This window comes from Malania oleifera, chromosome 13 (assembly GCF_029873635.1).
Source record: "Malania oleifera isolate guangnan ecotype guangnan chromosome 13, ASM2987363v1, whole genome shotgun sequence".
Classification (NCBI taxonomy): domain Eukaryota; kingdom Viridiplantae; phylum Streptophyta; class Magnoliopsida; order Santalales; family Ximeniaceae; genus Malania; species Malania oleifera.
This window is the reverse complement of record NC_080429.1, coordinates 78,872,424-78,898,234: the sequence shown is the minus strand read 5'-3', so window position 1 is coordinate 78,898,234 and position 25,811 is coordinate 78,872,424. Positions and strand designations below refer to the sequence as shown.

Sequence of the window (25,811 nt, the reverse complement as noted above, 5' to 3'; positions counted from 1 at the left end):
AATAATACCAGTTTATTTAGCAGGTCGTTACAATGCGGGTGGGATAAAAAAATAAGGATTTATTATAAATATTAGTATGATGTCAGATGACTATCTATTGTGTAATTTTTCCTTTTTGAAAATAAATTATTGTAATACGGTTAATTAGTGCTCTAGTTTAATAATAATTGAATTTATTTACTTTCACTGTAAATCAATGGTAAAAAGTAAATATCTTAGACCCTTCGGGGTTGGGGTATTACATTAAACTTACTTGACAAAGGAATTTTCATTACCTATTTAGTAAAAGGAGGGTCTAGAGATTTAATTAACGATTCACCCATAGAGGGATAGTTGCGCAACTCCTTCACTAAATTTTCTAGTTGGTCAATTTTCTTAAACTTTTCCTCTAGCTCCTAGGATCACTGCTCATCAATACCTACACTATTTGCATCTTCTACCTTTTTAACTGGGTGTGATACCTTTATAGTGACTTCTTGCGGTATCACTGCCTTCGCATTTAGGTGTTGCTTCTACTCAAGTAGCCTCTGGAGCATGTTCCATATGATCCTTTCTCTGGTGCAGGATCATAGTCAACATGCCATCCACCCACCTTTGGAAAGCCAGAAATTCACTTAAAGGCATGCTTGGTAATGAATTATTTGTTGGAGTAGAATGAATTGACTAGGGTGATTGGTCTCCGGTAATGGGTTTTGGCTTCGACTTATGTGATGTGCTCATGGTCAAAGATGGAAAACCTCCTGGATTCCCATAGACGACGTTAACTATTGTTTCCAAAAACTTAATGACTTACATAGATTAGTTTTCGACTGTGACTGACTGTAAGGATTCAAGCAATAATAGCTTGAAGGACTTGGAGTGTACCCTATGGGATCACACCAATGCTTAAGTCAAGAATTTTTGAAGGTTTAGATTGCAACAATAATAAAGAAGTGAATGAGGATGAGATGTTTACCTCATTTCGATGTACCTTTTTTATAGTAGTGGAGGTACACCCTTATTTAATTTAGTATTTATGGGTGCATTATTTTGTTTACGAGGGTTACGAATTAATTTAAGGGCATTTATGCTAGGGAGTAATGGTGGGTTCTTGATTGAAACCTCTCATCAATATGCCTATTAATCTTGGCTACCTCTATATTTTTATCATTTCAGTCCAAGCTTATGAGACCAAGCTTTCTGGCTTTTAGTATGACTAAAATTAGCATAATGTGTTAAAAGTGTTATGTTGGCATATAATAAGATCATAGTTGGTGATAGGCGATTCTTATGTTTGGGAGAGATCTTAAATTTAAATTTGTATGAATTTGGATAAGATGTAATATTAATTTGTATTAAAATTTATCCAAACCATTCCAAATCCAAAACCCAAAATCTATATTCTCAAATATAAGATATATATTTTTCTCAAAAAATTTAATGGTTGGAATACAAGAGCATAAAAAAGAAAGAAAGAAAAAAAATGATCATGTAGAATGTAGAAGGAAGATTTGTGTTTATAGAATTAATGTTCTTGCACATTTTGGTTCCATAATTTGCGTATGCCTTGTATATTTGGTCAGGTTAGAGACATCAAAGAGGGATCTAAACTAGGTGATTAAAAATTTTGTCAATTAATAATTAAAGACGAGCAAGAATAAATGTGAGTAATAAAGTAGGACATTTCCCCAGACAAGTAATTAAGGGTCTGTTTGATATCGTTATTGTTTTCTATTTTCTGTTTCTATTTCTCCATAGTAAAACAACAGATTATAAAAACGTGTTTGTTTCTATTGTCAGTTCTCTATTTTTGTTACCGATTTTTTAGCTATTTGCCAAAAAACTGAAAGTTTTATTTTATGGTTTTCAATTATTTTGTCAACCTATTGTCAGAAACTTTAATATCCATAAATAATTTTATTAGATTAAATTATTCATTTTATATGTTTTTAAATTAAAATCAAATTTAAATGATCATATGAATTTAAATACAATTAAAATAAAAATATAAATAAATTTCAATAATAATAATAAAGCCAATTACAAAATACTTTTACTATTTTTCGATTGTCATGTCCAATAAACTTTTTGTTATAAAGTAAAATTTGAAAATAGAACAATTAAGTAAAACACTTATAATAAATTTTATTTTTATTATAGTAATTTTTAATGTATATTATTCGTAATTTTATTATTTTAATCATATTTTTACAATATTTTGATTTAAAGATGAAAATGAGCATTTTTTAATTAAGTTTTAAATTTATATTAATTTTATAAATGTAAACCAAATAGTTGTTGGTTTTTTATTTTTGTTTTTGCTTTTGATTTTAAGTTTTCATTTCTCTAATTTTTTATAGTGATAATAAACGCTCCCTAAGTAAGCACTCAAGTGAATCACAAACATAAACTTTATGCATGTAAAGAAAACTACTCAGATGATGAAAATGCGAGATCAAAGCGCTATTAATGGTGATGGTACAAGGCTAAAAGGTGACATTCAAGTCGTGAAAAAAAATATAGATACAATTTGTATCAAAGTATAAAAGAAGCACAAAAGAGAAAGTTCTACGCACTAAATAAAGAGAAGTATCCAAAGCTTTTAAGATGTTTTTTTCACTCAACATTCAACTTTTTACAAATTGAAAGACTGTATTACCAAACTTAATAAAATGGAAGATGTTAGAATTGGTGTATTCCCAAGAGGGGGGGGGGGTGAATTGGAATTTTAAACTTTTCTCCTAGGTTGAACTAAGTGTTAGCAAGATATTACAACTTAGGGTCTTTCTATGCAGTTCCAAATACGCCGATAAATATGATATACAGAAATTTAAATCAAACGCATCATTCACATAATAACATACACGTGCGATAAATGTAAAGTGCGGAAATATAAACAAACACACGATATGTTATCGGGGTTCAGCCAACTGTGCCTACGTCCCCGCCTCTAGCTCGCAAGTCCTAGGATTCCACTAATAGCTCACTTAAGGGTGGAGCGACACTGATTACAATTAGGTCAATTAGCATAGGGCTAACATCAACCTTAACCAGGTTAATTAGCAAGGCTGACCTCAACCTACACGCCTCAACAGGATGGCACACCTAACTTTCCTAACTGGGTCTAAGCCAATCCGAGACTATTATAGGACTAGTCTCCCTCTTCAGGCCCGTGCCTGGAAATACAATAGATTTTGCAATCAAATGATATCGGTATAGTGATTATGCTTTCGTGTAAAGCAGATATGTACCCAAATACGCGCAATTACATACACCATAATTTGATTTAATATGTAAGCTCAGTGTGGTCTAGTATTTTAACTCTTAAATATATATATTTACTATCAGTGTAATGAGTGCGTGAGAGTATCAACCAGTATGATCTTTGTATCACAATACATGCTCAATCTAATAGTTCACACAAAGATACTAGCCAAACAATATATATGTATATTTCAATGACTGAGTTTTCTCAATCATATGATGCTTTAGTAATGTATATGTTTGGTTTGCAAAAAGATGTTCAATCTTTGTATTCAGCAAAGGATATGTGAGTCAATGAATATTGCAACAAAAATTTTATCACATAAACAAATATCTCTTCAAATATTTTTCAAGATAAAGGAATAATAGATATTTGAAAATGTTTGAGAAGTTTTTGCAATCCAAAAATAAATACAAACTTCTCAAGATATTGCAATGAATATGCAATACTCATAAGTTTTATATAAGTCTTCTTAGGACAGACTTATTAACAAAGTCCCCTAAGAACACTTAGGTTTAGCTCTCGTAAAAATCAAATCAATCTAATCAGAATGGGAGAGCAAACCTTTCTAATCAAGTACTCAATTAACTTACAGAGAGTTTGAGCAATAAAAGAAAGTAAGTATGAGTGGTTGGGGCTTAGATATGAGTATTATAGGATTTGGAAATTTCAGAGAATTCCTCTTAATCAAAATGGCTAATCTTTGTCTAATTTGCACAAATGATCTCATATATATAGACATGGGAAGAGATATGACCGTTAGGGACCTATTGGGTATTATTAGAAAAGTTTAATGACATTTCAAATATTTTAACCTTGTTTAAAAAATGTTTAACCGTGGTAAAAATCAGGGCAACCCGAGAGGTCTGGTCAACCATAACAATTTCGATCGACCAGAGTTCATATGGTTTGGTCGACCGGGAGGTTTTTGAACTGAAGGCTCAATCGACCAAAAGTGGGTGATTTCCCATTTCTCTAAGGTTCGATCGATCGGGGCATTTTGAACTGACTGGTTTGGTCGACCAGACCGTTGGGATTTCTCCCGAGGACCCTCGATCGACCAGGTAGTTGGTATACAAATTTGGCCCAGTCAACCAGAAGGTCAATTTGTTGACCTTGGGGCGTTTCGATCGACCAAGGGGTTTTGAACTACATTGGTTCGGTCGACCAGGGCCTTGATCAACTGTTGACCCAGGCTTGTTTTGGTCGACCGGGGCAGAATGAACTGCCTTTGCCGGTCGACCGAAAGTGCACCAAGTGTGCATTTCATTCCTGTGCCTAACAATCATAGGTGCAATGGTGTGTGTCTTACGATCATTTTTGTCCAAAATAAAGACACCGAAAGAATTCGGTGTCGGTCCGAAAGAATTCGGTGTCGGTCGACTGAACCCTAAGGTCGTTCTAAGGTCATTTTTGCATTATGATTGGTTTGAGCTTACGTATTATCGTGCATGTGATGTGTGTGAGTTTATTACAAACCAAAGCCCTAATTACTATTACAGACCAATTTTTACAAATGAAATATATTACAACACTGAATATAAATTGGTCTTTAGGCTTTACTTGCTTTGTGCCCATCTTGATCTTAACAATCTTAGTTTTTGCACAAAACCTCAAACACACATTAGATACAATGAGTATTTATCATAATCAAAATCGAGCGTGACCTATAAGGTCAACAGAAGATTTTTGTTCTCGAAGAAGTGGCTTGTATATGCATGCCCAAATACTTTTTTCATTATATAATATGCCGAGAAACGTGGATGGCTCTTGATGAAGCCTAATTACTATATAATTGAGGTACTCAATCATGCACAATTTGTAACTAATGTTTTCTTTTTAGTACAAGTGTTATTATTTAGATTAATATTTAAGTAAAATTGAATTTTAAGAATTTCAAATTATTATTAGCAAATTGTAATTGATGTTTATTTTTTTTCTGTAGAAACCCAAACTTGAAAAATAAAGAAATAAATAAGAAAAGAAGAAAGGAAAATTTAAAAAGGGCAAAGCAGCAAGACTCGTCGACGAATCCCCTGTTTTCGTCGACGAGTGCCCTCTTATGACTTGTCGACGAAGTGCTGGCATCGTCGACGAGTAAATCCCAAGAGATAGGAAATCTCAGGCTTAAGGTTCATCGACGAACCCCTTCTTTCGTTGATGAATGTCCTTCTACAACTCGTCAACCAACACTTTAAATTCGTTAACAAACGTGGCCGGGTAAATGTGTAACGACCTGTTATTTAATTTGGGTTTTTTTTTTATACCATAGCATTTATAATGTTCTGATACCAAACTGTCAACCTAAGCAATAAGAAGCTGAATTCATATAACCATATCCAAAATATTTAATACCAGAGTGCTAAAATGTTCCCAAAATATACATGTACGGTTGTTCCCCAAAATACCCTCAACTGGGCTAGGGCTATACAGAAATACTCCAAAAACATACTCACTCTCTACTGACAGGGCAGTACTGAGGTCCCTCTATCTGCGAGCCTAGTCTGCTCGCCTGCCTGGATTACCTAAAAAATGTTAAAGTAATGGGATGAGCCAACGCTCAGTAAGACGAAATATGTTATTGCTAGTGTGTGGCAGATGAGTTACAATACTATGAAAATCTATTATTATATAATCATGTATCACCGAATTTGTAAATACAATACCAGTAATATAAACCATCACCTTTTCCTGTTACTTAACATCTCTGTACTTTAGGTTTCTACTCAAAATACTTCTAATATATATATATATATATATATATATATATATATTCTGTCTCTGTAAATCTGTATAAACATAGTAATAACTGAAAACTTCCCTATGGATAACTGTGTGTCATGATTTAATCCCTCATGATAGGGTTGTGCGACTCGTAGGCATGATCTACCCTAGCTAGCCAACCAGGATAAACCACTATACTTCATCGGTCAGATCAGCCCTCCTCAACCCATATCTGATAGGGAGTCTGTTCACTCGTGGGTTCTATACGATTGACCTTTATACCACGTATTATTTGAATAGGTGGTTGCACTCCATATACTGTATGTAGCTATGGTACCGTGCCCTATAATCTGTAATGGTCCAACAGGGTCTGATTCTATATAATACATCTCTATATACAACTATTTGTTTTACCATGATTCTGTAATAACTGTATAAACCAAGACGCTGTGATAAATTGTATCTGGATCAACTGTATTTTCTGAAATAAACTGTAAAACTGTATGTCATGGTACTGTAAACTGTATCTGTATCAACTTTATAATCATGGTATTCTGTAATTACTATAAAATATATTCACTGTCTATATAATCTGTAAAACATAGCTCTGAAAAATACTATGAAGCATGTCTCTATTCTATATCTATATTCTCAAGCCACACAATGATTTAAAACATATAAAACATAATTGATAAACTATATAAATTTATGTTGTGAATAATAATCTGGTAAAATATACATTTCATACTGAAAATCACTCTAAAACTGCATAGCATAGCATATTTCTCTTACCTAATTTCTACTAAAATCTCCCTATTGTAACGGGTCTTACACTCGTAGGATTCTCCACTCAACACCTTGAAAACAACATTCGCCAGAACAAAATATCAATATTTCTTTACCTACATCATTTCCTACAACTGCCAGAAGGCCAAAAATTGACAAAAAGACCTTACCCTGATTTTAAGAAGAAATTCGACTCGATCCCACTTACGATCTGCTCCAGCAGACTTGAAGAGAACTCCACCAGGAGCATCGTGGTGGCCTTAGATCGTCGATCCGGTGACTGATGGGGCCGAAATCGAAGAGAGATGGAGGTGGAGTCGTAGGAGAGAGAGAAAGAGAGAGAGAGAGAGAGAGAGAAGAGGGTTTCAGGGAGATTTCTACGCAAGAAAAATGAGTTTAGCACTATTTATACTGCGTCCTTCGTCGACGAGCCATGTCATCTCGTCGACAAGTCCTATAGAAAGTTCGTCAATGAACCTGCACCCTTGTCGACGAATTTCAGACTTCTAAAAATCCTCTTTTGGCATCTTCTCATCGACGATACAGGACCTCGTTGATGAGACGGGACCTCGTCGATGAGATCCTGAAGAACCCTCGCCGATGAAACTTTTGTGTTCGTCGACAAGACTTAGAAAATTTCTTAGGATTATCACCTTCAAAATGCAACGTCGTTGACAAACGTTGGCCGACTTCTGTTCCTGTTTCTATTTCTCTCCCTCTTTATTATTTAAATACCATTATTCTTCGAGTCGTTACAAAATGATTTATAAAAGAAGCCACAAGAGATTTTTTTTAGAAAAATAAAATATCCTCTCTCTCTCTCTCTCTAACCCGTGAACCTCGTCTCTTCTCTTTTCAATTTCTGGCCATTTGTCACTCGAATCAACGATCGGAAGTCACCACAGTGATTTAGGAACGTTTCTCTACAAGTCTAGCAGAGTAGATTTTTGAACTGGGCTTTTCAAGCACCACTCCAATGCTAGAATAAGATTTAAGAAATTAAGCAAATTCTGTATTTTTGGGAGTTTAATCATTTATTTGGAGTTTGTTGGCCTGAGAAATGTTAAAATAGTATTTTACTTAGGGTTGAGTTGATTAAACTAGGATTTATGATTTCAGGGTTTGAGTGAGTGCCGCAAACATAGTTTTGGGATTCCTGCAGGCATAGATTTAGGAAAATAGGTAAGGGGATTAAGTTAAGTCAGGTTTTATTAAGTTTGAACGATTAAACCGCTTTATATATATGTATACTAGGATTTCAAAGATTATTTCGAAAACCGACCGTTCAAAATGGATTTTATAAATATAGGATATATGATATGGTATTTTGGATAAAATGAACGGTGGAAATTGGGTTTTATCTTACGATGGTTGTTTAAATGGCTTTGTTCAAATACTGAATTTGTATGGCAAGTGAATAATTGGTATGGGTTATTGTATAATCGAATTTGAGTATGATTGTGAAAATATTGAACTATTTGTAAAACATATTGGAACTGCCTTTGCAAAATATTGTGATTTGATATGACGAATGGGAGCCGGGTTTTATTTAACGGCTGGGGGCCGGGTTTTATTAAATGACAGGTTCTATATGAAATGAGATTTAGACTACAATTTTTACTATTTAAATTGCATGATATGGTTTAAGAACCTTGAGGACCAATTGTATTCTGAGCACAGTACCGTATCTAGGGAATTATTGCGAGACCATGTGCGCCCACACTATACTGAGAAGTGTAGGGTGGTCTCAGCCGACTAGCCTTGCATAAGGATGAAGCACCTTTCTTGGAGACCCGGGCCAGGAAGTGGTAAGACTATCGGACCTGCAACTTAGTTGTGGATGCTTACAGACGTACTTGCAGATGGTTACTTTGACTGTGTCTGGGTTGATCCCCTGGGACATAAGTACAGATTTCAGGCCACACAACCCATACCATTGGAGAAGTAAATGGTGTGTTAGTCCAAGGGAGTGTCTTCTACGCATATCTATTGATTTATGTAAATGGTGTTATTATTTATTGAACTGGTTTATACTGAGGAAGTAAATGAATATGTTTCAACTGTAAAGGTGTGAGTATTTTCAAGTGATTTAGAAGTTTTGATTGGGCGAGACCGAAGAACGTGCACGAGGTTAGAAGTTTCTTTGGTCTGACAGGATACTATCATCGATTCGTTGAGGGGTTTTCGAGGCTATCAAGTCCTCTGATGTAGCTTACGAGAAAGAATAGGAAGTTTGAATCGACTGGTGAATGTGAGCAGAGCTTTCAGAAATTGAAGTAACAACTAGTCACTGCCCTAGTGCTGACCATTCCATCAGGAGATGGTGGATTTGTGATCTATAGTGATGCATCTTAAAAAGGATTCAGGTGTATATTTATGCAGCAAGGAAAGGTTATTGCGTACGCTTCTCACTAACTCAAGGAGTATGAGAAGAACTATCCTACGCACAACTTGGAGCTGGCAGCTGTAGTTTTTGCATTAAGGATCTGGGGGCACTACCTATACAGTGAAAAGTGTGAGATCTTTACTGATCATAAGAGCCTTAAATACTTTTTCACTTAGAAGGAATTGAACATGAGGCAGAGAACATGGCTTGAACTGATAAAGGACTACGATTGTACCATTAGTTACCACCTAGGAAAGGCTAATGTGGTAACTGATGGTTTCGGAAGTCGGTGAGTGCGTTAGTTTCAGTGGTTGTTGTTCAACATCAGATTAGGATGGACCTGAAGAGGTTGGGTGTAGAGTTAGTGGATCAGGATCCACAGGCGAACATGACCAGTTTGATTATTCAGCCAACCTTACAAGAGAAAATTAAAGTCGCTCAGATGAAAGATGCGAAGTTGATAAAAATTGTGGAGAAAGTATAGAGTGGGCTACAACCGGACTTCAATGTTTCGGAGGATGGAGTTCTCAGATTTCACGCCAAATTGTGTGTGCTTAACGACATGGAGATTAAAAATACGATTTTGGAAAAGGCTCATCGCTCTCTCTATACTGTTCATATGGGAAGCACAAAGTTGTATAGAGATTTGCAAGAATCATTCTGGTGGAGTAACATAAAGAGGGAGATTTCCAGATTTGTAGAATAGTGCCAGACACGTCAGCAAGTAAAAACAGAGCACCAGAGGCCAGGGGGACCATTGCAACCACTTGATATCCCTAAGTGAAAGTGGGAGCATATCTCAATGGACTTCGTGTCAGGATTGCATTTAGCTGTGTATGGACAGAATGTCATTTGGGTAATAGTGGATCGGCTGACGAAAACTGCGCACTTTGTTCCAATCAGAGTCAGTTATTCCATGAATAGGCTGGCAGAGCTTTACATGCAAGAGATTGTATGACTTCATGGCGTCTCGATTTTCATTGTTTCAGATTGAGATTCGCGGCTCACCTCTTGGTTCTGGAAGAGTTTGTAGGACGCCTTGAGATCTCAACTCACTTTCAGTATTGCATTTCACCCGTAGATGGATGGGCAGTCCGAGAGGACCACTCAGATTCTAGAGGATATGCTGTGGGCATGTGTGCTAGATTTTGGAGGTGGTTAGATTTGGTATCTACCACTCGTTGAGTTTGCGTATAATATCAGTTATTAGGCCAGTATCGAGATAACACCATATGAGGCTTTGTATGGACTCCGGTGCCGATTTCCATTGTATTGGGATGAGGCAAGCGAACAGCAAATTTTGGGGCTGGAACTTGTCCAATAGACCTCTGCAAAGGTCAAGCTTATTATAGAGAGGATTAAAGCAGCACAGATTCGGCAGAAGAGTTATGCAAATACTCGTCGACGGGAGCTAGAGTTTGGGGTTGGTGATATGATATTCTTGAGGATTGCTCCAATGAAAGTGGTAAAAAGGTTTGGGAAGAAAGATAAGTTGAGTTCTAAGTACATTAGGCCATTCGAGATCTTGGAAAGGATTGGTCCAGTTGCCTATTGAATGGCGTTACCCCTAGCGTTGACTAGAGTTCATGACGTTTTCCACGTATCAGTACTGAGAAAGTATGTTCTAGATCCTTCGCACGTGATCAGTTATGAGCCTTTGGAGATCAGGGATGCTTTGGCATATGAGGAGATACCAGTTCTGATTTTAAATTGAAAAATATAGGAACTGTGTATTAAGGACATACTGTTAGTGAATGTGCTATGGTGTAATCATGCAGTTGAGGAGGCTTCTTGGGAGATAGAAATACGCCAGTACCCACAGCTTTTCAGAGAGGTTCAGTACTAGACAGGTAGGTGTTTGGTTGTGTGTGCAGGTTGCGTAAGGTAGGTTTGTTTAGTGTTATTAGTTATTTTCAGTTTCGTATATGGATGGTCTTTGGGAGAGTTTTGTATAGGATTGTAATCTTCTAAGACATTGTGTGTAACCATGGTATTCCTTCACCATAAGTGAGGGTATTTAATAAACTTGAGACGGGGCCGCTATGTAGGTGGCTACCGACTCTTTTATAGAGATGAATCGTGAGCTAAGGATGTGATCGGTAGTAGTTAGCAAATTTCGAGGACAAAATTTTTATAAGGGGGGAGATTGTGGAAACCCAAACTCGGAAAATAAAAGAAATAAATGAGAAAGGAAGAAAGGAAAATTTAAAAAGGGCAAAGTAGCAGAACTCGTCGACGAATCCCCTGTTTTCATTGACGAGTGCGCTTCTCTAACTCGCCGATGAAGTGCTGGCATCGTCGACGAATAAATCCCGAGAGATAGGAAATCTCAGGCTTAAGGTTCATCGATGAACCCCTTCTTTCGTTGACGAATGTCCTTCTATGGCTCGTCGACTAACACTTTAAATTCATCAACAAACATGGCTGGGTTAATGGCTTATAAAAGAAGCCACAAGAGATTTTTTTTTTGAAAAAAAATATATCTTCTCTCTCTCTCTCTCTCTCTCTCTCTCTCTCTCTCTCTCTCTCTCTCTCTCTCTCTATAACCCGCGAACCTCGTCTATTCTCTTTTTGATTTCTTGCCGTTTTTCGCCTGAATCGACAATCGGAAGTCACCATAGTGATCTAGGAACGTTTCTCTACAAGTCTAGCGGAGTAGATTTTTGAACTGGGCTTTCCAGACCCCACTCCAAGGCTAGGGTAAGATTTAGAGAATTAAGAAAATTTGATATTTTTGGGAGTTTAATCATTTATTTGGAGTTTGTCGGTCTGAAAAATGTTAAAATAGTATTTTACCTGGGGTTGAGTTGATTAACTAGGATTTATGAATTCAGGGTTTGTGTGAGTACCGCAGGCACAATTTTGAGATTCTTGCAGGCGTAGCTTCAGGAAAACAGGTAAGGGGATTAAGTTAAGTCAGATTTTATTACGTCTGAACCGATTAAACCGCTTTATATATATATATATATATATATATATGTATACTAGGATTTCAAAGGTTATTTCGAAAACCGATCGTTCAAAATGGATTTTATAACTATAGGATATATGATATGGCATTTTGGATAAAATGAACGTTGGAAAACTGGGTTTTATGTTATGATGGTTGTTTAAATGACTATGTTCAAATATTGAATTTGTGTGGCAGGTGAACAATAGATATGGGTTATTGTATAACCGAATTTGAGTATGGTTGTGAAAATATTGAATTGTTTGTGAAACATACTGGAACTGTATTTGCAAAATATTGGGATTTGATATGACGGCCAGGGGTTGGGTTTTATTAAATGACAGGTTTTGTATGAAATGAGATTTACACTACAATTTTTATTATTTAAATTGCATGATATGGTTTAAGAACCCTGAGGACCAGTTGTATTATGAGCACGGTATCATATCTAGGGAATTATTGCGAGACCATGTGTGCCCACACTGTACTGAGAAGTGTAGGGTGGTCTCAGCCGACTAGCTTGTGTAAGGATGAAGTACCTTTCTTAGGGACCCGGGCTAGGAAGTGGTAAGGCTATCGGACTTGCCTGCAGACGTACTTGCAGGTGGTTATTTTGACCGTGTCTGGGTTGATCCCCCAGAACATAAGTCCGGCGTTCGGGCCTCACAACCTGTACCATGGGGGAAGTAAATGGTGTGTCCCAAGGAGTGTCTTCTACGCATATCTATTGATTTATGTAAATGATGTTATTATTTATTGAGCTGGTTTATACTAAGGAAGTAAAATGCATATGTTTCAACTGTAAAGGTTTGAGTATTTTCAAGTGATTTAAAATGCATAAATGTTTGTGGCGAAATAAACTCTCCGCCCGAGGACTGCAAAGAAATGCGAGTACCCTGATAAGTATCACTTGTAGCCATACTAGGTTGCATAACATATTAGAGTAAAGGGGAGCTACGTGTATGGGCGTGTAATCTCCCCTATCCTCGGGAACTTTCGCTTATAAATAATTGTGTATGTGTGTGGGTATGGTTTAAGAATGATTTTATAACTGTGGTTAATTAATAACTGATGATATTTTGTATACATTAAAACTCACGTTGGCTACACTCTGATATTCACTTAATTTGTCTTACTGAGAAGTGTCTCACCCCAATATACAAATCATCTTTTCAGGACCATCTCGAGATCAAGCTTAGCAAGCTCCGGGGCGGGGTGATAGTTAGTTTTAGTTTTTGTGAGTTTGTGTAAGAACTCTAATTAATTAAGTTATGTTTGAAGTCCTTGGATGTGTATTAGGGTTGTATGGGCTGAGATAGTTTTTGTGTTATATTATGGTCTATATATGGATATTGGAGATCTTCATGTATAAAGGTAGTTTAGAACTCTGGTAATGTATTTTGAAGAATGTATTAATTATTTCCGTTGCTTTTATATGATGATTATAGCGTCAAGTACACAGACGTCACTAAAGTAGCACCTCGAGCCTCATATGATAGACCGGGGCGTTACATTTTCATTCATTCTTTTTATCTTACCTAAATTATATTTTTACGAAAATTACTTGTAAAACCTTTACTAAAGTTTTTTACAGAATATTGCAATAGTTTTTTGTGAAGCAAGTTTTTTATTTGATAAAAAATGCCTATCATGCTAAAAAAATTCAATTGTTGTATTTGAAAGCATAAATTTTAGACCTTAAAATTAAATTTGGATGGATTTTAATAAAATTTACTATAAATTTATATATTTTATCCAAATTTACATGAAATCAAATTCAAAACCTCTGCCAAATATAAGATTAGTGTTTTTTAAATTTAAGTACCAAATTCATATGATTATAATATATCCTATATATAAATATATGCATATGAATATATACGTGTTCATTGATAAATTAAATCAAAATAGATCATAATAATTAGTGTTTTAAAAGGCAAAGCTCGTAAGGGAAGGTATTTTACCCTTCGTGAGGCGAGACACGTAAGCATTTTGGGATTATATATGTATATAATTAATAAATAAAATCAAATTATATATAATTAAAAAATATGAAAAATTTTAAAATAATAGAGAAAAATATAAAAATATAATTTTTAAATATCCAAATTTAAGTTTTAAGTAAATATATGTTAAAAAAATAGGTTTGAGTCACAAGAAAAAGCCAAATTGAAAATGTCTCTTCTAATTTCTAAAAGCCAACTCTAATTTCTAAAAGCTAGCTGAGCCAACAGTGCCAGAGAGAACGAGAGGGTTGCGGAGAGAGGCGATTGGCGAGAGACTGCAAGGGTCACTGCAGAGAGACGACAGCTCCGAAGGGTTCGTTGAAGGGAAAAAAAAAAACGTCTAAAAGAGTTGTCGGAGGCAGATCAGAGTTGGAAGGGAATGTTGACTCGTCGGAGAGAGCAAAAGCTTCGTTGAGGCTTCAAAGAGAGCGCAGAGGCTTTGCCGAGGCTTCGAAGGGAGAGTAGAAGCTTCGTCGAGGTTCGAAGAGAGAGCAGAAGCTTGGTGAGGCTTCGTCGAGGGAGTAAAGGAGAAGAAGTGTCGCAGAAGAGAGTGGCGTATGCCTTGAACCTGAAGCGTAAAAAGATGAGTTTTTTGGCCTGAGGCGTACGCCTTTGTGGACTTGCGCATTTTCACTAACGCCTTGGTGCGTTTTAGGCCTCATGGCGCGCCTTAATTACGCATGATAATAATTATTATAAAGTAGTTGTAATATAAAAATATTTATATAGAATTACTTATTTAAAAAGTGAACATCTTTAAATAAATCTAGTAATTATCTAATAAATAAAATATTGTAAAAAAAAAACTTTATTACAATTAATCCATATAAATAATTTATTTGAGTTATCTTAACATATTCGAGTTGAATAGTTAGGTAGTGTTTGAGAGTATGAACTTCAGACTTTAAATAATTCCTTTGGGATTAGGCAAATTTTAATATAATTTTATATTATATTTTATTTAAATTTGATACATATTCAAATCTAAGAGCTCCCTAAATATAAGTTATTATAATTTGTGTTTTGTTATAAGTTCTCTTTAATTTAAATTCATTTTTTAAAATTAAATTAACCAACACTTTTTTTAAAAAATTGAAACGTATTTTTCATCCCAAAAAAGAAAAATGAAATAGAAAACCAATGACGAAGAGAAGCGGTTTGTGGTTGTGGGGAACAGAGGGAGGAGGCTTTTGGCGGGAAAAGCCTCTTAATTTCGCTTGCAACTTTCTCTCTCTCTCTCGCAGTGAGTGGATGATTCTCAATGGAGGGGAGCGAAAGCGAAGCGGTTTTTGAATCCCTGAACCTTAATCCCCAGTTATTCATCAACGAGGTCCTCAATTCCGTCGGCGATTTATTCGATGGCGCTTTCGATTTCTACCAACAGTATCTCTCTCTCTCTCTCTCTCTCTCTTCATGTTCTCTGCGGGCATTGGTATGCTGTACTGATGATCGTCCTGCAGACAGGCATCGACCCTTTTGAAAGCGGAGGGAACAGATCGGGCACAAGATCTCGACGAGGTGATATATTTTACTTAATTAATTATTTCTTAATCCTGCATTTGATGGCTACGGATCTAAATGTAACTTCCCCTTTGGGTTAGTACGGAGGCTATCGCCGCCTTTGGTCAATTCGCTTGCAATCAGTTGATGGTTAGTGGTATAGTTGCAATAGAAGGGTGTCCCGATTTACGTAAAGCTTATAGGTTGAGAGTTAGTGCTAGCTGGGAAAAGTAAGCGTATTTATGTTTGAAACATACTGGCTAGTAACGTGTGTGTATGATGTTTCCCTTAAGATTTTTTTTTTTTATATAAATAAGTAATTCCTTATATTTACGTATATTTTATAATTAATTAAATGTTAGAGATATTTACCTTCCAGCTCATCATAAATTATTGTAAGTTATCAGATAAACAAATAATAAATAATGGTGCATTTTTGTTATGGAAATTTGAATTTGCATATGGGTGTTTTAGGTTATTAAAAGATAGACATCAAAGAAAGAGTTTTAGTTATGGGTTAATCATGAGTTAATTAATTAGAATGTTTGTGTTAGTTGAAGTAGTTATGGATAAATTATTGGATACCTAGTATTTATTTTAATATTTCAATGAGTTATACATATATGTGTGTGTATATATATAGTGTATGTTATGGCATCATATATTAAACTTATAATGCATGTATGCCATCAAATTATAGATGTAATTAATACCACCTCTCTCTACTCCCGGTCACCAAATCATAACATTATTGGGATAAATTATTTAGATATATTTTTTTATATTTATCTCTGTTTAAGGCCACATCTTAGAATCCAAATTTGTTTTGGCGTTTCTTCTGTCCTTGAAGTGTTGTCAACTTAATTTGCCTTGCTCATTAGTCTTACTAATAGACATGCTAGTTTTTCTTGCACATGATTGAGCCATCTTCAAAGACATTCCCTCTTATTTCTATTTTGTTGGCTGATTGCACATTTCTATTTTGTAGATGGCTATTCATTTCTTCCAATCCCTGATTTCCTTATTTCAACTCAGGCTGCAACATTTTGCATTGTAAAGCACATGCTACTTTTTGAATGTTGTATGACTAATCCTTTCAAAATCGATTTATATTTTACCATCACACAGTGGTAAAACAAAATTTCTGTGCCCATTGCATTATGATCCTGAGGGCATCATCCATTTTAATCTCTTACTCCTTGTAGATACTTGATCAAATTGACAACTTTCAGGTACTTCTTAGCCATTAGTTCAAGTTGAGAATAAAGCTATGGCAAGAAATATAGATCCCATGTAACTCTGTCTCTATGAAAAAATCCTTAGAAAAAGCTTTGGCCTTTTTGAGTTTGGAATGTTTACCCTTAGATCATTGATGAACACTGTGGCTGTAATGAATGGCTCTTCACACTTTTCACATCTAAGAATAAGCTGAAAAAATTGACATTCAACATATTTATAGTTCCAGTTACTTTTATAAACAAAAAAAAAAACTTAGAATTATTAAAAAACTTAAGTATAAGCTGTTTATATGCATCGAGTATGATGTAGTGAGAAGCATAGGTTTAAAAATTGGTGCATATTGGTTGTATTGGCTGCAACGCATGTGGCTTCTTAGACCATTACAAGGTGATATCTCAAGGCCCATGATCATAATTGTATTGGCCTACAGTCTACTATGGTACCATAATGGCTGCTATGGACTGCTGACCATTATAAGTCAATACATTGTCAAATTGGGTGTGAATGCCTAAACTAGCTTTTCAGCTTTGTTATTGCACATTTTCTTCAAAAAAAGAACAAAATAGAATTATAGAAAGTAATTTTAGGTAAGATTTTTTGTTTTTTTTAACAGTAGTTGCTTTGAAAATTTTCATTTTTAGGTCCATTGATTTTATATTCAGTACGTACTTTGATAACTAGCTTTCACTAAATCTGTTTTCTTCTCTCATTTAGTAATAAATATTTGTATGGTAAGTTGCTTCAGTTTTTAAAATACTTTTTTCTTGCACTTAATTTGGATATTAAAAAGATATTCTGTAGCTATGCATAGTGCATTTTGTGCTTGTATGAAATATGAACATTCTTTATTTTATGTTTTGCTATATTTATGATTTCTTACTTTCAATTTATAGTCAACATAGTGGTGAAAAGTAGTAAATACAATCCTTTTCTTTGCCAATAGTGACCACAGAAACTAAGATAACATTCAATCCTTTTTTTGATATGTTATATGTAGTTTGATTAAACTTTTCTGAAAATTGTTTAAAGCACTAGTATGTTGGATTCTGGGATCAAAAGCGGGTGAATATATATGTTTTTATCAATTTTATTTTTTCTAAAATACAAGTTCGTTAATGCAAAAAATAAATTCGCAGACGCGATATTTGTTACTAGTTGCATAATGTCCTCTTTAGTCTTTACACTAACTGCCACCATTTTTTAATGTGTGGAACAGTTTAAATAAACTACATGAGTACATTGAATGGTGTTGTGATTCCATGATCTCTATGAACATTGATTATATGCGGATATCTGGTCTTGTTCAGGAGGCATTTGCTTTCTAGTGTTGTATAGTGGTGTAATAAACCATATTTATTTGTGCCAAAACTGTAACACTGTTCAAACATTGAAATCTCAATGCAGATTGCACCTGAGCTGTACATGCAACTGCGATTTAGTAAAGCTTAGATCATCTATGATCAGTCCATTGTTCAATGCTAAATCAAGATGGATATGTTGCTTTGAGATCCAATTTTTTTTTGAATATTTTTGTCAAAATTATGATTTTAATCCAATTCTTTCGGGAGGGTGTACCCGGGCCATAGGGCTCCCCGCTTTGCGAGGGTAAGGGGAGGGTCGTCACAGTGTACGCAGCCTTACCCCTACTTTTATGCAGAAAGGCTATATCCTTGGACTTAAACCCATGACCAATTGGTCACGAAGGAGCAACCTTACCGTTGATCCAAAGTCCGCCCTCAATCCAATTCTTTTGAGAGATTTTTTTTTTTTGAAAAAAAAGATATCTATGGGTTTTGGAGGTCAAACAAGGGTGGGCTACTTCCAGCTCTTTGGGAGGGGAGCTTTGGGTTTGGGAAGGGATTTAGGCAACCAAGGAGAAGAGAAAGGCTCTGTCTCTCATTCCTCTCACAATTTTTTGGTGTGCTTGGAATGAAAAGAACAAGAGAGTGTTTATTCAATTACACCTTTTCGGATCAGTAAAGAGCAGTGGATTACTGCAGTTATTAGCTGGCATAGTGGGCTTGTAGTGAATGAATACAATGCAATTCTTGATTTCTGTGACACCTTACTAGGTGGTTGACTGTCTATACTTCGGATTGATGCCCCCTTGATGCCTGTTGATAATTGGGTAAAACAGAAGATCTAATCACAATTATTGGTCTCTCCCTCTATTTATAATATATGTCAAAGTACATTCCATTGACCATAATACCCTTACTCTTACTTGTTAACATAACACTAACACACTAATAATGCTAAAATGAATAAGATAAACGTCAAAACTCCCGTCAAGCTTGAGCATATATATCATATGCTCCTAGCTTGTCACAAATGAATTTAACACGAGCACCCCCCAAGGCTTTAGTAAATAAATTAGCAAGCTGCAAATCAGACTTCACAGGAGTGGTGGTAATGAGCTTTTGCACAAGTTTGTTTCGAACAAAGTGGCAATCAACTTCAATGTGTTTTGTCCGCTCATGGAAGATTGGGCTGGAGGCAATATGAATGGTAGCTTGATTATCACACATAAACTCCATAGATTGAGAAGGTGGAAATCCTAGTTCTTCCAACATGTTTTTTGGCCAAACAAGTTCACATGTAGTATGAGTCATGACCTTATACTTTGACTTAGCACTTTACCTGACCGCCACAGTTTGTTTCTTACTCCTTCAAGAAACTAAATTTCCACCAACAAAGATACAGTACGCGGTTGTGGATTTTTGTCGAAAGGTGACCTGACCTAATCTGCATGAGTATACCCTTGAATATGAGTGTGACCTTGATCCTGATATAAGAGACCTCTCCACGGTTACCTTTGAGATATCTCACAATGCAAATTACTGCATCCCAATGACTTGTTCTCGGAGAATCAAGAAACTGACTCACAACACTTGTTGCGAAAGATATTTCTAGTCAAGTGACCATGAGATTATTCGTCTTTCCAACAACTCTATGATATCGTCCCAGGTTAGGCAACAAACCACCCATATCTAACATTAGCTTAATATTAGGATCCGTAGGTGCATTAACAAGTTTGGATTCGTATAGTCTAGTCTCATCTAAAAGATCAAGAACATACTTCCTCTGCGGCAAGATGGTTACCATACGAGATCTTGATACTTCTATACCAAGAAGTACTTCAATGGTCCCAAATCCTTTCTCTGAAAATTAGTCTACAAGAAATGCTTTAGGCTTTGAATACCTTGATCATCATCACTAGTGATCATAATATCATCCACATACACAATAAGTAGAATCCTTCTAGGTGGAGTATGACAATAAAATACATAATGAACTTGTGCACACCGTTGAAGGCCAAACTCAAGTACTACAACAATGAATTCACCAAACCCTGCCCTGGGAGACTGGTTAAACCATATAGCGACTTCTTGATCCAACACACTAAGCCTAACTCTCCGTGAGCAACAAACCTAGATGGTTGCTCCATATAGACCTCCTTGTGAAGATCACCATGTAGGAAAGCATTCTTTACGTCTAACTGGTGTAGAGGCTAGTGATAGGTGGTGGCTAAGGAGATGAACAAATGTACTAAGGCAAATTTGGCAATCGAGGAGAATATGTCTGAATAGTCCAAGCCATACACTTGAGCATATCCCTTAGTAACAACGCTAGCCTTCAATCAAGCCATGGAACCATCTTGATTGACCTTCACTGTGTACAACCAACGACAACCTACTACATACTTATCAGGAGAAAGAGGTACCAACTCCTAAGTATCAATATCTTGTAGCGCATGCATCCCTTCTATCATTGCATTCCTCTAGGCAGAATGGGAGTATGGGATAAGGCTTCAGAAATGGACTTTGGAAGAGCAACAAAAGACAGAGTACTAACAAAACAGTAGTTTGAGGGAGACAAGAAATCATGAGAAACAAAATTAGAGATTTGATGTTGGGTACAAGTGCATTTAACTTTTTGAACAATAATAGAAGGATCAACCACTTGGGGTAAGAGGATCATTTGACGAGGGAATTGGAGGCTCGAAGTGGAAGTTGGAGGATGCTCTCCTCCTTTGAGTCGTCGTGCGTACACTTGTAGATTGGGATGATCCAAGTGGCGAGAAGGACTCAAATTGGATGAAGATGTAGGAATACTGGATGGAGGAAATAAGTTAGGATTGAGAAGGTTTGGTAGAGGAAGGGACTCATCAAGGTCAATAGAACTCAAGGAATCATAATAGTACGGTGTAGACTCAAAAAAAGTGACATCAGCAGAGACAAAGAATTGATGTAAATTGGGGCTATAACATTGATATCCTTTTTGAGTATACGAACAACCTAATAAAATACATTTGATTGCATGAGGATCCAATATATCCCTTCTTGGATTTATTTGATGAATGAAAAACACACAACTGAATATACAAGGAGGGAGGGAGAACAAAGGAGCCTTAGGGTAGATAATTAAGTATAGGATTTTACTACCAAGGACAAAATATGGCATTTTATTAATGAGAGAGTAAGCGGTGAGCACAACATCACTCCAAAAAACATTGGGGACATTCATTTGATAAAATATGGTTCGAGTGACTTCAAGAATATGTCTATTTTTCCACTCCGCAATTTCATTTTGTTATGGAGTGTGGGCACAAGATGACTGATGGATCATGTCAAAGTTAGTCATATAGGTAGTGAATTGAGTATTGAAGTACTCCTTAGCATTATCACTACAAAGTATTTAGAATGACATATCAAACTAAGTCCTTATTTGAGAACAAAGGCACAAAAGATATTAAACAACTAAGAATGATTTTTCATTGAATACAACCATGTCATTCTGTAGTAGTCATCGACAAATGTAACAAAGCATTGAAACCCCAAATTTGACGTGACACGACTAAGACCCCAAACATCAAAATGGACTTAACATGAAAGGCTAATGACTCCTTTATTGACTCAGGAGGCAAAGGGAACACGATGATGCTTTCCTAATTGACACATGGTCAAGGTTAGACATCAAACTCAAAGTAGGAACTAGCTGTTTTAACTTGTCCAATGATGGATGACCTGGGCAACCATGGATTTGATTGGTGTGGTAGTGGCACTACAGGCAATAGGATAAGAAAGCGACTTAAAGTAGTAAAGTCTGCCAACCTCACGTCCCATGCTAATTCTCTTCCTCGTCTTCAAATCCTAAATAAGAACAGAATCAGCAAAGAAGGTTGTAGAGCAATTTAGTGACCTTGTAATTTTACTAATAGACATGAGATTAAAGGGGGATTTAGGAATGTAGAGAACAGAATAAAGGGAGATGGAGGGAGTAGGATTTATTGTTCCTATTCTCTTAACAATAGTAGTGGACCCATTAGTGAGGGTAACTTGAGGTAGATTTTTAAAATATTGGAGAGTGGAAAGAAGTTGGTGACACCTATCATATAATCAGTAGCAATAGAGTCGATAACCTAGGGACTGGTGGGAGAAATACCAAATGACATACAAATGGTGCGGGTACTTTTCTTAGCCAAAGATGTAATGTGGTGAGATGTTTGTTGGGATGCCTCATATTGTAGGAACTTTGAATGCTCCTCCTTTGAGACAGTTACAGTACGTTGTTCACTCAAACAAGTAACTGACAAGGGAGACACACTTTTGGGAATTGGGAACTCTTCCCAACACACATACGACCTCAATAGAGCAGCAGATGAAAAATACACAGTGGACAACATGTTTTTTGAATTCACCAACTCGATACCAACATACATAATCTTTGACAACTGACGCAAACCACAAGCTCATGACATATGAATAAAAAAGAAACAGCAACTCCCACTGTTTCAGGCCCAATAAACTCAATAAACATTGACAAACAGCTTCAAGAAGCATCAAACAACCATTCCTTGTGTGTTGCACAAGAGCATCTATTAAAGGTGAGATATATGGATAAAAAACATCACAAAAAACTTTAATAATATATTTATAGAGGGATTCAAGCATGCTGGATGAATTCAGGCCCGAAACATGCCTGAAATTGGCTTCATGCGCTGGCGCATGGGGTTGGCCTTGGCAGCCTTTGACCAGCCTGTGAGGGTGGTGGGGTACTGTCCGGAGATGGGATTGCAGTGGGAGGCAGATTGGCAGTGTCTGTGGGTGTTTATGGTGTTGCTTTTGCAAGATCTAGAGTGGATTTTGTGTTCCTGAGCTGGCAGCGTCACCCAGGAAATTTCTGGCGATTGCTCTGGCTTCTGGCAGCTGCTGGCTGTTTTTTTAGGGCTATATTGTTGCTGGAAATTTTCTACAATGGTAGACATGCAGCAGATTTATGGTTTTAGGCTTCGATTTTGATGGTGGCTGTGACAATTAGGGTTTAGGTCTTAGATTCATGTTCTGATATCATGTTGAATAATTGGGTAAAATGGAAGACCTAATCACAATGGTAGGTCTCTCCCTCTATTTATAATATATGTCAAAGTACATACCAATGATCATAATACCCTTACAAACTCTCACTTATTAAAGTAACACTTACTAATAATGCTAAATGACTAAGATACCATCAACAATGCCTTTTAATAACAATCTTATACTGATAAAAAAAAAAAAAGGTTTTGGAGGTTGAAAGGAAATGAAAATTCTTAGGAGATGTGCTACTTTTGCTATAGTGTATTTGGTTGGAATGTAATCTAGTATCTTTAAGGGAAGGGTTTTGGCACCTAAGTTGTTGTGGAGTAGGGTTCTTATTTTGGCTTCTTTATGGTGCTTAGCTCTTGGCACGTTTTCTTAGTCGTAGCTGGTTGATGTGCTGTGAGACTGGAGGGCTTTATCTTTAGTTGTATTTATTTTTCTTCTTTTACTCTTTTTTAGGACTGCTTGTCCTCTGATCCTTGTAATTGATCCTTTATTCCAATAATATTTCTTCTGTATTCTAAAAAATAATTATGATTTTAATACATGGATATGTGTGCTTATTTTGGCACTGGGATAAATTGGATGTGGCAATATATTACAAAGCTTAGGAGTTCTCAGTTCACATGGTAATGATTTGAAACCAGAAAGTTTGAAGCTTGTTTAGACCAAAGGTGGTTGTTTTGAAACCCAATCTTTTCTCCTTTGTCCCGTGTTGACTGTGATTTCCCTTCTTATTGACGTTAACATGTCTGATCATTAATTCATTATTTATGCAATTTCTCATCTGATCTAGATAATTATAGTACAGATTCCATGCCATTTCTTACTGCTGATAATTTCTTGGTGGGGTCTGCGTGTACCCAATGAGAAATATGGATTGATTTCATATATTAGGTTATAGTTATTTAATGTTCCATTCTAAAATTTGGTCCTTGTAATTTTTGTAAATTCATTTGCAGGGTATTGCATATATTCGCAACATGATTCAAGAAGCTTTCGACAAGCGATTGGGCATGTGGGAGAAGTACTGCCTCCGGAATTGTTTTGTTGTCCCTGAAGGATTTGCATTACCCAAAGCTGTAAATTTTCTGTGTCATACTCGTTTGTGTATTGCAAGATGAATATAGTACTTGTTGCATTTTCTATTGAGCTGCCTCTGCAGCTATATAATGCCTTTGCCTTCATTTTACTTTGGAGTAGTCCCCCTTCTAGCAATGATGGTTATGCTATCGAACAGTTTTGGCTATCAAATAGGTAGGTTTATGTAAAATAGTTGAGTTCTCTATTAAGCAGTTGTCTGTGGTGCATCTATATCTGCTATTAACCTTTGAATTTGTGTAGGCTTCTAGGATTAGTAGGCACTAGAAGATTGGAACAAATTATACTTAAAATCTTTCAGAAAATATTGATTGGATGAAGTTAAATGTATCAAACAGAAGACTGGAACAAATTATACTTCAAATCTTTCAGAAAATATTGTTTGTATGAAGTTAAATGTATCAAACAACAATTAAAGTATTAGTTGCACAACTGTATGAGAATTAATCTCGATGTGTTTGCATCAGAGGCATATAATTGTTTAGTGGTGAGATAGTGGCATATGCTGCTACAGAGGGAGTAATTGCGGCTGTGGAATGGTGGATATTGGACCCTATGCATGTTCGAAGATTCTGTAGGTAAGTCGAGCTGTTTAACAAAACAAACACTAGGAATTTCACCTTAACTTTGCAGTGAGAGACTTCTAATCATTCTTGGAACACTAGGATGCAGGATGTGAAACAATGAAAATTCATTGCGTGGTAGTGGTACACTAGCTTAGCAGCAATTTAGATATTTTAGCATTAGAAGTTCTGGCCATATATTCATTGAAAGAGAGTGGATGACAGTTGTCATAACCAATAATTTCTTTTGAGTTTTGAGTACCATGGGCTCCATGTGACAAAATGACAATCATCACAAAGAACAATGGAAGGGGCATGGATGAACTAGGCTTTATCTATGATGTGAGAGGTTCAACATTTTTTAAATGCTTCTAGAGCATAAATGATGCCATGATGAATTGGCTCCCTTCAATTGAGGGGATGAGCCATGAACCTTAACTCTTAGAAAGAAGTGCCAAGGGATGCAATTCTTTACATTGAGTAATAAGTAGGAGATATTAATGGGAGAAGTGGGTAGAAATGTCTTTTGATATGAAGCTAATGACAATGCTATGATCTTCATTTAGGAGAACAATACTTGTTGAAAATTCAAAAAATGATGTTAAGTGGTTTGCGTGGATTGAGGATAACCATTGGATTGATTGTGATTTCTTTGTTTTCATTAATGTACTATCACTCCTAGATCAATTGATTTAGTGAACTTGTGTCATTGGTAATCTCCATTGTTTGTCTGTATTAGAGGACATCTAATTGCTGTTGGACTAGACAATAGCCTGCCCTTGCAGCAGCATTGAATGAATGATTGAGTAACACCAAACTAGGTAAGTGACGATTATCTATGTTATGTGGACTTGTGTATGTGTATTCAGGTGTTAGGAATGGTTGTAAAAAAAATTCAGGATTCATCTGATCATTAAATTTAAGGACACGAGGTCACATGCTTATCATGG

At 36.0% G+C, this 25,811-nt stretch overlaps 1 protein-coding gene across 5 annotated transcripts in view; it reads left to right on the top strand.

Annotated features, from left to right (window-relative positions):
• The first annotated feature begins 14,294 nt into the window (after nucleotides 1-14,294).
• LOC131146110 (protein MIS12 homolog) overlaps nucleotides 14,295-25,811 on the top strand; it is a 38,098-nt gene continuing 26,581 nt past the window's right edge. Inside the window, exons 1-4 of one of the 5 annotated variants that reach the window (XM_058095457.1) lie at nucleotides 14,301-14,740; nucleotides 15,341-15,479; nucleotides 15,557-15,614; nucleotides 24,160-24,279. In XM_058095457.1, the coding sequence (XP_057951440.1) occupies nucleotides 15,358-15,479; nucleotides 15,557-15,614; nucleotides 24,160-24,279 (300 nt within the window). In that variant the 5' untranslated portion in view covers nucleotides 14,301-14,740; nucleotides 15,341-15,357. Of the gene's footprint in view, nucleotides 15,480-15,556; nucleotides 15,615-24,159; nucleotides 24,280-25,811 lie in introns of all 5 variants that reach the window. The other 4 variants (XM_058095459.1, XM_058095460.1, XM_058095458.1 and 1 more) reach the window with 4 other exon arrangements.